Raw genomic sequence first — 14,037 nt, forward strand, 5'->3', positions numbered from 1 at the left:
ACTCAGATATTATTATTATTATTATTATTATTATTATTATTATTATTATTATTATTATTATTATTATTATTATTATTTCTCCAAGGCAACACTGCTAAACTGTACCCTCTGAGTAATATTCAATTTATCTTTGAAAACAGCGTCCCCTGCTGTTCAGTTGCAGTCATTGGAGAACAATATTTCACTGCCCCATTTGTTTATTTATTTGCAGAGTCCTGACCTCAACCTGATAGAACACCTTTGGGATGAATCAGAGCTGAGACTGTGAGCCAGGTCTTCTGTCCAACATCAGTGTCTGACCTCACAGATGAGCTTCTGGAAGAATGGTAAAAAAAAATTCTATAAACATTCCTAAAGCTGTGGAAAGCCTTCCCAGAAGAGTTGAAGCTCTTTTAGCTTCAAAGGATGAGACAACATCATATTAAACCCTATGCATTAAGAATGGGATGTCCTTAAAGTTCATATATGTGTGTGAAGGGAGACGAGTGAATACTTTTAGCAATATAGTGTATAAAAGCTAAAAAGGATTGATGTGACTTGTTTAAACAAACTTGAACTGAATTGAAGTAACAATTATTGCAACATTCAAAATTAAAAAAAAGAAAGAAGAAGTTTGTTTTGCTACAGAGTGACAGACATTGAAGCTTTTCTGCACAATTCTGGTCCTGGTGTCCCTTTTTCCTGATGATACAGATCCACGTTTTCGTGTTCACATTTCTCGTACAAGTGACGACCTTACTGGGACACATTCGCCGAGTCTCCTCCAACATATACCTGGTTACATTTACACCGGCTGGTTCAACACTCATCCCTGTTTACAGCCCGAGAAAACTGTCTTCTGTCCTGTCCTTACACTTCCTGCAGAATTTCAGTCCGTCCTCAGTGTGTCAGTGGTTTTCTTGCACAGAAGGGACTTCTATCTGCACTTCTTGTCACATGATCAGATGGACTCACGGTCACTTGCTGCTAATGTTCAGCAAACTCTGCACTGGTGGCGACACAGTTCTATACGTAAGGGAGGGGGTTGACATTTGCTCGACTCTTTAACTATCCTTCCAGGTGCAGTATTCTGAGCAGCAATTTTCTTAAATGTAAGGCAATTTCGATTGCAAAGTGATGATGGCTGCATGCCTCTTTTAGAAGAAAAGAATGATTTCAAGCCCATCTGCAGCTGTTTTATGAGCAGTGAATCTGAAAACGATGCCCACAGAGTGACATCAGCTGACGTAGGTCCTAATTCGACCACACTGGAAATAAATTTGCTCATAGTGTTGTACCAAAGCAAAAATACAACAATTTTTTTTCACTGTATTATTGTTATTGTCACCAGAAAAACTTTAGAACATTTGTGCTACTATCCATTTTTTGGGGGATGTTAAGCCCCCCAAAATAGGCCCTACATGGAGAATTGGAAAAAAAAAAGTGTCTGACAAAATGGATCTTTTCTTGCACAATAATTTGAAATATATTTGAGTGGAAGAAGCGTGTTATTGATGAAACCCTTTAAAATATTCATGCATCATTCACAAGAAACGAATCCCACTTTTCCACGAAGAGAAGAAAAGTCTCAGCGGGGCTGTAAACGTGGTGGACGCTCTGTGCTCCATCCTGTGGATGAATGGCGACATTTATGAAGCCCAGATACTCACTCTCCATCTTCAAGCACCGCTACAATCAAACCCAGTGTTCTCCATGGGGTCCAACAAAACTTGTGAAAAAAAAAAATAAATTAAAAAACACTTTTGTTGCTTTGGGACCAGTTCGACTGTTCCAATCCATGTTCTCATTCTTTGTCTGAGAAGAAGACGCTCCATTCTTTCACTTTCCCTCTCCAACGCAGTACACAAATACCACATCTCCCAGAGCACGGCCCTCCACGGCTCAGCTAAATGGCCTGCTTTTAGTTTTTATGAGCAAAATTGTATTATCACGGTAAACAGGGGCTCTGGATATCTGATGGTGTAATCACATCAGAGGGCAGAAGGAGAGAGAGGAAGAGAGGAGGCCGAGGACAGAGCGAATTTATTTAGAGGCCTTTTGAAAAGCCTCTTTCCCAGAAGGAACTGTTGCAGGAGGGCACGCCAGGCACAGAGCGTAAACATATTAATCTTACAAACTCCAATGGAAACAAAATGATTAGATGAGGCGGGCCTCATAGGGCTGCAGAGGACCCCTGTGTTTGGAGCAGAAGAAGAGTTTTGTCCAGGGCAGGATTAAGGAGGGTGCGGGACCCCGAGCTCGAGCTACTTTTGAGGCCCTATCAACATTTTTTCTGACACTTCTCCTTGTGCGCACATGAACTTAAAGGTTTCTTAGTCACACAGAGCAGAGCTGCTCATTGCTTTAATGTAAACTCTGAAGTCTGAAGCACAGACAAACTATAAACCTAGAATTTGAAATATGAATTCTGCTCTGTCACAGTTTACTTTTTATATTTAGCCACAAGAGGATCTGAGCCGTGTCTCTGTCGAAACTACAAAAAAGGAAGAAAATCTTTTTTTTTTATGGACTAAATCATTTGCTCCGTTATGAAGTGTCACGGCAGTAAGAGAGAAAAGGTCAAGATACCAAATATCAGTGAGCCAAATAACAGGAAGCTCTGCATCAGTCTTCTGCAGAGCAGCATAAACACTTTATATACTGGCCTGAGATTACACAGAGCAAGAAACAGTGCTGCTTCTTTACAGGGTTTTTTTTTTTCTTTTTTTTTTTTAAAAAAAGTATCAAATTTGAGACAAAAAAGCATGCCTACTGCCTGATTTTTATAGAAAGCAGGAGGTTGTCTGATAAAATCTTCCATCCATAAATAGCTTTTGCTGCGTGGACCTGAAGCTGAAGGTGAAAATACAGAATAATTACATGAAACAACAACATCATCAGGCGACAAGCAGAAGGATTCATTGTGGCTCAGAATTACACAGAGTGAAGTAATTTAGTCAAACTAGGAGGGCTGTTTTGGCTTTAAAACAGGGAGAAATCTGAAACAAACCAATAAACAGTTGTTAACTGATATATAGGCTTCAACAAATGAAATATCTTTCCAGTGAGGGGGGCTTCCACCTCATTGGAAACAAGTCAAATAAGGCAATTGGAAAGCATCCATCCATTAAAAACAATAATAACATTTAGGGCCCCTCGGTTGTTTATATCAGAGAAGACTGATTAATGATTAAATTAATGAGAGCAAAATGTTTTAATGTGAGTCTATGAGGGGAGGAGGGGGCTCAGTCCATAAACAACAGATGTCCAGATGACAGGGGGGCTTCCCCACACTCTTTCATCACTGGGCAGAAACATTTTGCATCCTGCAGTCACCATGGAAACCGCGGAGAAACCAGGAAATAGCTGCATAGCTCTTTAAAAAAAGCCTATATGTGACACATGATTCCTATTTTTAAGGAGACAGTTCTGGTTCTGCAGCTATGTGTCTCATCAGGTTGGACATTTGAATCTGGTTCCCCTCCTCCGCGCACAGCTCGTCTGCGCCACTCTCGCGTCAGGCGCGCTTTTTTTTTTTTTGTCTCCCCCCGATTCACGAGAAATTACACAATTCCTCAGCCCGATGGGCGGAATCCTCCGGGATCGTGCCAGGGAGCGAGCGCGCCGTTGCTGGAGTCGCACATAGGCGTGGTTTTGGATGGAAGATGCTCCTTCTGCTCCCGCTGGGATCCCCACCTGCCCTCACACCGCGTGTGTCACGGCGCCAGCTGGTGTCTTCCTGAGCTCCACACTCCACGGCGGACTTTTCCATTAGTTTTTTTTTCCTCTCTCTCTCTCTCTCTTTGTGTGTGTGTGTGTCACGGAAGGGTATTGATTTCGTGTCACTGCTGCTCTGCGGGGACGCTGGTCCGATCCCCGGCGGCGGCGGAGGAGCAGGCGCGCAGGAAGGAAAAGTCGCAGGAGCGGACAGCGCGTCGCGCCGCACCGCGCCGCGCCGCGCCGCGCCGCGTCGCTCGGCCTCCCGGCAGGAGAAGCACCGCGCGCACCCCCGGTTCATGTGTAGGGCTGCGAGTCGTGCCCGCAGCGGTCCGCAGGGATGGGGAACACACGCAGGACGTCCAAGCGCTCGCTCTGGCTGGGCTCGCTCGTGGTCGCGTCTGTTCTACTTGCGGTGGGCAGCAGGAGAGCCAGGCAGCCGCGCTGCCCCCTGTCCTGTACGTGCACCAAAGATAACGCGCTGTGCGAAAGCGCAGGCTCGATCCCCCGCAGCTTCCCCCCCGATGTCATATCACTGTAAGTCCTGCTTTGATTCCAGTCATTTGCGTTGTGTTATGTTAGAGCAAACAGGCTGTGTGGTGTCTTGGTTCTGACTCTGCTGCAGCTGCACCCCTGCGAGCAGGCTGCAAATAACTGAGGCAAGTCTGCTGCAAAAGCTGAACTGTGATTTTTCTTGTCGTGTCTGGCTCCTTCAGGTCGTTCGTCAAGTCGGAATTCACCGAGATCGCTAAAGAGAGCTTCATCCACACGCCTGCCCTGCATCTGCTGTGAGCAAATCTCCTCTGAGCTCCTCTTGGTCTTTGTTGCATGCTGTCATTTCCCCAGTGAGCTGATCAACGCCATGTTTAATGTTCAAGACATTTCCCTTCCTTCTGCTCCTCACAGAGGCTGCTGATTACAGAGGGATGCGCAGGACTGAATTTTTTCCCTGCATTTTTATTTTATCTTTTTTTTCTGTGACTTATCAGCCCACATATAGGGCTGTGTGGGAATCTGGTCTGACTTCAGAACCAGATGTATCCCAGGGAAATCCCTCATTCCTCTGAGTCATGTCTGAGCCTCTGTGTTCTTAAAAACAAGAGGAGGATGATGCCTCAGAGTGCACAAATCCTCAAAAAAGAAGAAGATTAACAATAAAGGGTTAGGGAGTGACAGCAGGGAGATGTCATCCAGGTCTGGGCCAGTCTTAGACTCTGAACCCATGTTGATTAAAGTCATCTTAAAAGTAAAATGGGGTCCCAAAAAACAAAGAAACAAAAGATGCCGGAGCTGAGAAGTGGAGTTTAGTCAATAAAGAAACAAACCCGAGCACTGACGACCCTTATTTATACAGAAAGTTTGATAAAAAGCCCTGCCTGCTTTCTGAAAAAAAAAAAACTTGTTTTACCCAGGAACAATGACAACCCAACTGATCCGAATTCGTCATTGGCTGGCACTCAGTCAAACTCCTCCTGTAGATGTCGTTTTTCCAGCACTTGGAACACAACTTTGTGATTTTCCATGATTTCTTGGATGGGTTTCAGGGACACTGTCGTGGACGTGCCACATGTCGGCCTCACGGCCCTTGGGGGCTCTGTTTCACAATTGGCACAGTCAACTGTTGAACCTCTGTTAAGCTGCGGTTCCAGTGTTTGTACATGTTGAACAGTAAACCCCATGGGGCAGTACTGAGCGTGTCCTGCCAGGGACTGTGCTCTGATGAGACAACGTTCTCTTTACCAGCTCCTTTCTTCGCTCATGATGATCAGAGTGTGTGTGTGAGCACTCATACACGGGGGTTTTGCTTTGATTGCCTATATTCTTCATCTACAGTCATGAAAATACAGGTGGTAGCCTTCCACAGTTGTAAAAGAAAACACAACTAACGGGACTGGTCAAAAAGCTCCAGGTGTGTCTCGTCAGTCCCAGAAATGTTTGGGCTTGTCAACATTCATTTAGGCAAATTCCTGTATGTTGAATCATTTTAAATGGCTCCTTTTCTACCATTTGCACTATCCATCTGATAACCTGGGGTTGCATTTCCTCTTACGTCCACACACTGGGCGGTTGGCTACAGTCCCATGAACCTTATATCTTTTAACACTACTGGCAGCTGTGGTCAGAGGAACATGAAGCTGCTTGGAGACGATCTTATAGCCTTTAGTTTTTAACATGGATGCTTTAATCTTCTTTCTTTCTCCTCAGACACGGTGATGCCAAACAGTGGCTGTTTATTCCCTTTATGGCTGATAAAAAGTCATTAGAGTCAAACACCTAATTTAAAACATGACCACAGGATTAATATTATGTTTAAAGTTACAAACAAATCTGTACATTATTTAGCATTTCTTGGTAAAATAATCACTTTTCACCTTTTTTTTGTTTACATTATTGCATACTAAAGGCATGCAGATATCCAACAGACGACTGCTGAAGCGTCGTTTCAGTGAGCTGTAAGGGTAGCAACACATTTATGTGTTCAAACAAACGTTCCCAATAAATCCTGCTAAGATTTTGTTTTTCCCATCCTGTCGCCAGCGACTCTAAGTAGTAAAATCTTAACCCGAGGGTCTCTTTGCTCAGCCTCTTCACAGCCAACGACCTGGAATCAATAAACGAGGACGCATTCCTTGGTCTTCCTCATCTCGAGTATCTGTGAGTTGCATCTTTTTTTTTTCTTTGAACACACAAAAGTCCTTCCTTTCGTATTCATTTCCTCAATGCCCTTTTTTCAGGTTTATAGAAAACAACCAAATTAGATCGATATCACCCCATGCTTTCCGTGGACTGAAAACCTTGGTGCACCTGTAAGTACAGTGTGTTTTTTTTATTATTATCATTTCACTTACTGGGCAAAAAAAACAAGATACTGTACGTTAGTCATCAAAAATAGCCCAATGAACATTACAGGGTGTAACTGTATACATTAGCAGAAAGAAAAGCAGTGTTCTAATAAAATGCTGATGAAGGTTATTGCACAGCTTCTATTGTCACACGATGCAGCTGGTAAAATGATTATGAAGCAAATGCCTAAAATATTTACACTTTATTACAGATTAGGCAAAATCAAGTTGTCCAAGTGAGTTACCTGAACACGAAGCAAACAAAACCTTTAGCGGTGAGGTCAAATTTTCCCCCTCTGTTCTGAATTAGAGAACGCCATAAAAAGGCTGACGAAGAAGCTCGTAAAAAAAGCTTCATGTTTCCCTGAGCTCCCAAGTAAGCAAAGCGCCTGACTTTACTTTCCAGGGTGGCGATACGCACACTCACTCCTCGGCAGATATTTGTTTTTACACGAAAGATTGTATAAAAACATCATTTATTAGTGTAAAACTGATGATCTCTGAGTTCGAATCTGAACGCTGAGCCAAATGTTTTGTCCCTCCTCATCAGGAGTCTGGCCTACAACAATCTGGAGACTCTCCCCAAAGATTTGTTCAAAGGTCTGGAGGCCCTGACGAAAGTGTAAGTATGCTTTATAACGGCATGAACTATTTCCACGGATCTAATGTGTATCATCCTTCATCTATCGTACAGTAAATAAGCCACTGTCTGTGTGTTCGCCTATAAATAGAACACTGCAACATTTATTGCACTTCAGCTGAGGTTTCACAAACGCGTGGGCGGCCCGGAGCTTTTAACGCCATTAAAATTACATGCAGCAACGAGAGACGGAGCGTTCGCTGCCTATCGTTCAGCGAAGAGCTGACTGTCAGTAAGAGTGCAGAGTGAAGACGTGAGGACGAGAGAGGGGGACAGGCACACCCCGTCCTCTGCAGCTGTTTCAGAGCTAATCTCGGCGCGCGCTCCTCCCGGCCTTTCGTCGTGACGATTGCTTTTGTGCCTCTCAGGGATTTGCGTGGGAATCACTTCACGTGTGACTGCAAGCTGAAATGGCTGGTGGAGTGGATATACAGCACCAACGCCACCGTGGACCAGATTTACTGTAAAGGGCCGGCCTCACAGCTCGACAAGAGGATCAACGACTTGGAACCTCAGGCTTTCGACTGCATCACCACAGGTGGAGTACCAAACTCACTGGGGATTATCAGCCCGTGTCTGTGTCTGCACTGTTAGCAAAATATCTCATGAGTCACTGAACGGGTTTGAATAAAAGTAAAATAATGAATGCACATCCACAACTGATTAACGCAATTCAACATGGCCACCACAGACAAGTGTCCTTAGAAAACACACAAATGACTAGACCTCGTTCAGTTTTGCGAACACCGAGCTAAAACGCGGTGTGGTAGTAGCTGAGAGTCATTCACAGCATATACCCTGAGTGCTCACAGATCACAGGAGATACTGATATTCCAAAAGTTGGGGTCGGAACCCCAATGTGGGTCACCCAACACCAAGTAGGGGTCCTTAGATAATCTCCAGATATCAAGTTACAATTAAAAACCCAGTTTTTATCATATATTTACACCATAATTATTACAGAGAATTGAAATACAAGTCATTCAGTGATTTAAAAAATAGCAAAATGGATGCTAAGACTGTTTGTGTTGTCATTATGCCCTTAATTAATCGGGTCATTAGCACTTTTGGATATTTAAACAGCCAACAGATGGGATATTTAAACAGCCAACAGATGGGCTCACACACCTTTGTCACTGTTATTTTATGGGTCGGAAGCTGAAAAGTTTGGGAACCGCTGCTTTAAGGAATGCTCCACTTTGAATTTAGTTCATTCCTCACTTTTATTAAAGCCTCTTCTGCCATTTGAGCACCACAGCGTGTTTTTGTTCCCCCCACAGAGTTTGCCTCCTACCAGTCCCTGAAGTTTGAGTCCATATCAGTGGAAGCATTTTCTTTCGGGAGCGACCAGTACGTTGTCTTTGCACAGCCCTTCATCGGGAAGTGCAGCTTTCTAGAGTGGGATCACGTCGAGATGGTCTTCAGGAACTTCGACGACATTGACAGTAAGTTTGACGGCGTTCTAAATCCACCAGGATGGGGTTTAAAAGCAGAAGAGGACAGCGTTCCTTATCCGCTCTGTTTCGTCACAGGCACATCCACGGTGATCTGCAAACCTCTGGTCATCGACAGCCAGCTCTTCATCATTGTGGCTCAGCTGTTCGGAGGCTCGCACATCTACAAACGGGACATCTCTGCCAACAAGTTCATCAAGCTCCAGGGCATCGACATCCTGCGAATCCGCAAGCCAAACGACGTGGAGACATTCCGCATCGACGGGGAATCCTTCTTTGTCGTAGCCGACAGCTCCAAGGCCGGCTCCACCACCATCTACAAGTGGAACGGCAACGGCTTCTACTCCCATCAGTCCCTGCACCCGTGGTACAGGGACACAGACGTGGAGTACCTGGAGATCTCGTCCAAACCCCACCTGATCCTGTCCAGCAGCTCCCAGAGGCCCGTCATCTACCAGTGGAACAAAGCCAGCAAGCTGTTCGACCGACGCACGGACATCCCAGAGATGGAGGACGTTTACGCCGTGAAGCATTTCTACACCAAGTCCGACCTTTTTATCTGCCTGACGCGCTTCATCGGGGACTCCAAGGTGATGCGCTGGGACGGGGCCCTCTTTAGGGAGCTACAGACCATGCCCTCCCGCGGCTCCATGGTGTTCCAGCCCTTCGTTGTGGGCAGCTGGCAGTACGCCATCCTGGGCAGCGATTACTCTTTCACCCAGGTGTACCGCTGGGATGCCAAGAAGGGCGAGTTCGTTCGCTTCCAGGAGCTGAACATCCAGGCGCCAAGAGCCTTTTCTCCCGTTTCCATAGACAACCGTGAGTTCCTGCTGGCCTCCAGCTTCAAAGGCAAAACTCAGATCTACGAGCATCTAGTCATCGACCTCAGCAACTGAGAGATTCTTTCTTTGTTTGGAATTTTATTGAAGGGTTAGTCGTGATTTTTTTTTTTTTTTTTTTCTCTTTGTGCGTGTGTGAAGAAATTTTACAAAGCAGATGCAGAGCTGAGCAACTCACAAAGACAAACACTTTCAGTCATTTTTAAACCCTACTGGAATCAGTGCATGATCAGGTTAAAGACAAAAGCACGTGTCTCGACTAAATATTTGCTCCGAGAGGCATGCGGCTGAAATTAGAATTAGATACCAATAGTCTGTGAAGTTTAATGCATGAAGGGCCTCATACGAGCCATCAGCGATCCACTAAACTTAAAATAGTCTAATCAAGTTTGGTTTTCTTTTCGCAGTCAGCTTTTTAGATTTAACAACGTTTACACATTTATCTCATATATTTATCTACAGAAGGGAATATTAAAATGATACTTTTTAAAGCCGACATGTTTAATGGAACAAATCTGCCAAGCCAAATGTTTACATTTTTCTGTCTTTCCAAGATTTGTAAATGAAGCTTTTGTATGTTTTAAAAGAGGGACCATGACAGTCAAGATTCATAAATGTTACGATTTAAAGTTACGCATATAATTAGAACAAAAAAAAAAAAAAACTAAAGTATTGTGAGTCTACCTGTATACCCTTGCAACTTACATTTTTATTGTTAATGGTTTGTATGGTGTTTAAGGTATTGAACAGTTTTTCATAACTGAACTATCTGAACTGTTTTCAACCACTTTAAAGACACTGAAATGGAAAAAAAAATTGAAAATAATGTTCATAATCTTTATCTTTGACTAACATGTATGCAAAATAGTTCCCTTGTGTCATGATTTAGCCTAATTCCATGTTATTTAGAGTCAATAAAAGTAATATTTCATCTAAGCTTTCTGCATGACGTAACTTTTGTGGCATTCCGAGAGAGAAATGTCTTCGGGATGTGCTGTGCAATTTACGACAATACGTGAGAAGTTAAATTAAATAAATACAAACAAATAAATCCTTTTAATCTTCTCCGACAAAGTGCACGCCTCAAATCTACAAAGCAGCACGTTACAATGTCATGGAATAAATACAATAAAATCAGCTGAATTAAAAAAAAACCAAAAACAAAAATAAAACACACAAGCAAGGAGATACACGAGTACCTGCACAATCACACTGACAGCAGGACTAAATCTGGCTCTTCAGAAAGGCTCCACAGCAATACTTCAAACATGTGACCCGTGGCGCGGCCTCGGCCCTTCGGGGGCGCGCGTCATGTACGTTTCTTTCTTAAGTGAACCAAATCGAACCCTGCGTTTCTCCGTAACCGAGGACAACCGAACGAGCATGAAAGAAACACCGGCGGGACACGCTCACGTTCACCCTGGAATACTTGTGCAACGGCAGCGGGGGGGGTGGGATCTCCTGATTCCCACTGCGGAGAGAAAATAAAGTGAACACGTTTTCAGTCTTAACTGAAGTTACAACTTAAACCTGCGCGGTGCAACTTAGTGTCTTCTTTTTTTTTTTAAAGAGGCAAAATTAACAGAAAAGGCAAGAGAACATGTCCCTTAATATTCCACAACATAATTTGGTGCGCTTTAAATAAACCTGAAAACACTACTTTTATATTGTGGTTGTTACAGATTAAAAAAAAAAAAAAAGAAAAAAAAAAAAGGAGGGGGGGACTGAAAGAAAAGTCGACAGAATTTTGCTCTAAGAGACGTGAATTATATTAGGAAAGAACTTAATCCCATGAAAAAAAAAATAAGACAGTATTAACAATAAAATTCTGTACAGAACTCAAAATCAATATACAATACAGTACCTGCAGATGTTATGCATACAGTACGATTCTTTTTATACATAAGTTTTAGTATGGGCTCCAGCCTGATCTATATACTGCCTTAACACAGGTGGAAAAGCGGTTACCTTTAGCTTACAGTAATTTTAATGGTTATTCAGCGAGGAGAAAGATGTCAAAGTATTTAGAAAAACAGGCTGAAAACATTATTGCAGGATGGTCATCTTCAGTTGCATACTGCATGTGTTTACATGACTGCGTTCTCTGACACGTAGCAGCGGGCTGATGAGAGAGACGAGGCCGGACGGAGAGAGTAAGAGAAACAAAAAGAAAAAAAAAAGGGGGGGGGGTTAGTTGTTTTTGCCATCTGTCCGTCACTGAGGTTAAATCTCGTGATCTCTCGCTGATCCTCGCTACCCTGTACAGTACATTCACGGCCAGTATTGCACATTACCAGCCGAGTCCACCCTGATTCTGCGTGGTGAGGCCCTTCAGTGCTGATTTAGTCCCGTGAGTCAACACTAATCCAGTGATGAGAGGAGGCTCACCGAAGCCTGAGTGGTTCTTCATCTGCTGTCACAGTTTGAGCTCGTTGGCAATTTTGCAGGCGATGTTCTTAAAGGCGATGGACGTGCCCGATATCCTCTTGAAGCGCACGCCGTTGAGCGAAAGGCGGGGCAGCTTGCACACCTCCATCTCCCACTGCACCAGGTTGTCCTGGCGGGCGTCGCCGTGCACGCAGAACAGCAGGAAGCGCTCGCGCTGCTCGTAGTCGCAGCTGTTGGCGTCCAGGACCTTCCGGATCTCCCTCATCATGTCGGCGGGCTCCATGGAGGAGGTGGTCTTCATGCTCCAGGTGAAGCGCAGCGAGCGGGGCTTGGCGTCTCGGCTGCCGTCTTCCTTCGAATCGCCAGACGCGCTCCTACAACAACAAACCAGGGACGGGCAGACGTGTTAACACGGGCAGAAGGTGGCTAGAAGCTCTCAGTGAAAATCAGCCTCCTGATCGAAGCCTCACCTTGGCGTTTCCGTCCTGGCACTGGCTTCTCCCTCACTAGGCACCCTGAAACAAACCCAGTACAGACTCTTTATATTCACGTGCCAATATCAGCATCACCCCCTCACCCCCCATTCACCTACGACCAAAACCAGCCCAATCATCACTGAACACAGACGGGGTAGTCAGGCATCATGCCAGGAAAGAATCCACACTCCTGGGTGTCAGAGCTCAGCACACAACGAGGTGACCCGAGGTACGGACCCTGAGCGCTCACATGTGCATCATCCCGTCGAGTGTCCCGTACCTTTCCTTAATCCCCACTGACGCGCCAAGAGTGCAAAAAGTGGTTTCCAAATCTACATTTCGGCTTCTGCAATTCACCTCGTTATTTCTCTTCAAGCTCAGCGTGAAGACGGAGGAGAGTAAGGAGAGGACAGCTCGCAGCTACAGGGACAGACATCTGGTGGCTTAGTCGAGACAAAGCTGGTGAGCCAAGAAGTTTAGTCATAAAGGCGGTGGACACGTGGGGTAGGAGAGACACGGCATAACAAAAGGTGTCGGAAAGCAAGGAGGTGGTGTTGTTACGGGCAAATACGTAAAGGAGTTGAAAACAAACAGGGCAAAGAAGTTGCTGTTTTTTAAAAATATATATTATATTATTTTTGGACAGGAGGGAGGGACATGAGCAGCAAGCGTTAAGGTCTCCTACCTCCGGGTGGACCTGAAAGACAGAGCTCTATAGGCGGGAGGAAAAGAAGAGAAAGCTGTAAGCCTATAGCAGGTGGGGCAGCTTGAAGGTGAGTCTGTCCTGTCTTTGTCGTACTGACAGAAAGTCAGCAGAAAGTACTCCAGCATGGCTCATCGTTCCTGAGATTCTGAGCTAAAACAGCTGAAAGAACAAGCGAGCATACAAAGCTGCGCACCAACGCGTTTTCACTGACCTGCGGACAAACTTGGAGGTGATCTTGCTGATGATTCCCGTAGAGGTGCCCCTGCGTTGCTGCGCGAGAGCCCCCGTGTCATGGGACAACGTGGGCGAGGCCGGGGGGCCGTTGTACGTGGCGCTGCGGCGGTCTCTGAGCTGAGCTCCGTGAAAGGTGCTGCGGCTGGTGGTGCCCCGGGGGAACCGGTTCTTCTCAGGGGTGCTAATACTGTGTACAGACGGGGAGGTGGAGGGGTCCCGCGGCGAGGAGCTGCAGCGTAGCCACATGTCGAAGAAGACGATCAGAACATGTGAGAAAATATTCTGTCTGTCCGCAGCCTCGACATAAATACAGTGAGTGGACAACACTTTACTTTAATGTGAAAATGGTTCAATTTTAAGCTCTTATTTTGATTTTTCACAAGCCTGTGAGTGCAGATGTTGAGCTGCTGCCCACCTGGATTTAAGCTCCGTGTTGTCATCGATGGGGGGCAGTGTGCTCTTTGAAGGATGCCCCGACGAGGACATGGACTTGGTGTGGCGAGGCCGTGTAGAGCTCAGTGCAGTGGATGGCGTGCTTCCTGACACCTCCGTCAAACTGAGGACCAAACGCAGAGAGGATCACCAAACAAACAGGGGAAACGTCACATTAATACAGGTGCTGGTCATAAAATTAGAATATCATGAAAAAGTAGATTGATTTCAGTAATTCCATTTAAAAAGTGAAACTTGTATATTATATTCATACATTACATACAAACTCATATATTTCAAATGTTTATTTCGTTTAATTTTGATGATTA

General features: G+C 44.9%; 2 protein-coding genes across 5 annotated transcripts in view; one reads left to right on the forward strand and one right to left on the reverse strand.

Annotated features, from left to right (window-relative positions):
* Positions 1-3,516: 3,516 nt before the first annotated feature.
* LOC108244465 (leucine-rich glioma-inactivated protein 1-like) lies at positions 3,517-10,266 on the forward strand. Its single transcript, XM_017430700.3, has 8 exons — positions 3,517-4,233; positions 4,413-4,484; positions 6,280-6,351; positions 6,432-6,503; positions 7,090-7,161; positions 7,548-7,717; positions 8,460-8,624; positions 8,712-10,266. Exons 1-8 carry the CDS (start codon positions 4,037-4,039, stop codon positions 9,527-9,529), a joined length of 1,638 nt encoding a protein of 545 aa, XP_017286189.1. The 5' UTR covers positions 3,517-4,036; the 3' UTR covers positions 9,530-10,266.
* Positions 10,267-10,505: 239 nt separating this feature from the next.
* Positions 10,506-14,037, reverse strand: part of mark1 (MAP/microtubule affinity-regulating kinase 1) — a 28,691-nt gene continuing 25,159 nt past the window's right edge. For all 4 annotated transcript variants that reach the window (XM_025008802.2, XM_017430686.3, XM_017430678.3 and 1 more), the window contains exons 15-18: positions 13,692-13,832; positions 13,254-13,505; positions 12,331-12,375; positions 10,506-12,234 (exon numbers count right to left, since the gene is read on the reverse strand). In XM_025008802.2, the coding sequence (XP_024864570.1) occupies positions 11,889-12,234; positions 12,331-12,375; positions 13,254-13,505; positions 13,692-13,832 (784 nt within the window). In that variant the 3' untranslated portion in view covers positions 10,506-11,888. The remainder of the gene's footprint in view (positions 12,235-12,330; positions 12,376-13,253; positions 13,506-13,691; positions 13,833-14,037) is intronic.

This window comes from Kryptolebias marmoratus, linkage group LG22 (genome assembly GCF_001649575.2).
Source record: "Kryptolebias marmoratus isolate JLee-2015 linkage group LG22, ASM164957v2, whole genome shotgun sequence".
In the NCBI taxonomy this organism is placed as follows: domain Eukaryota; kingdom Metazoa; phylum Chordata; class Actinopteri; order Cyprinodontiformes; family Rivulidae; genus Kryptolebias; species Kryptolebias marmoratus.

Excerpts from the sequence above, each read along its gene's own strand:
- LOC108244465 (XM_017430700.3), top strand. The coding sequence starts at position 4,037 with ATGGGGAACACACGCAGGACGTCCAAGCGCTCGCTCTGGCTGGGCTCG. Across the intron at positions 4,234-4,412 it reads CCCCCCGATGTCATATCACT|GTCGTTCGTCAAGTCGGAAT; the intron begins GTAAGTCCTGCT and ends TGGCTCCTTCAG. Across the intron at positions 6,352-6,431 it reads CTTCCTCATCTCGAGTATCT|GTTTATAGAAAACAACCAAA; the intron begins GTGAGTTGCATC and ends CCCTTTTTTCAG.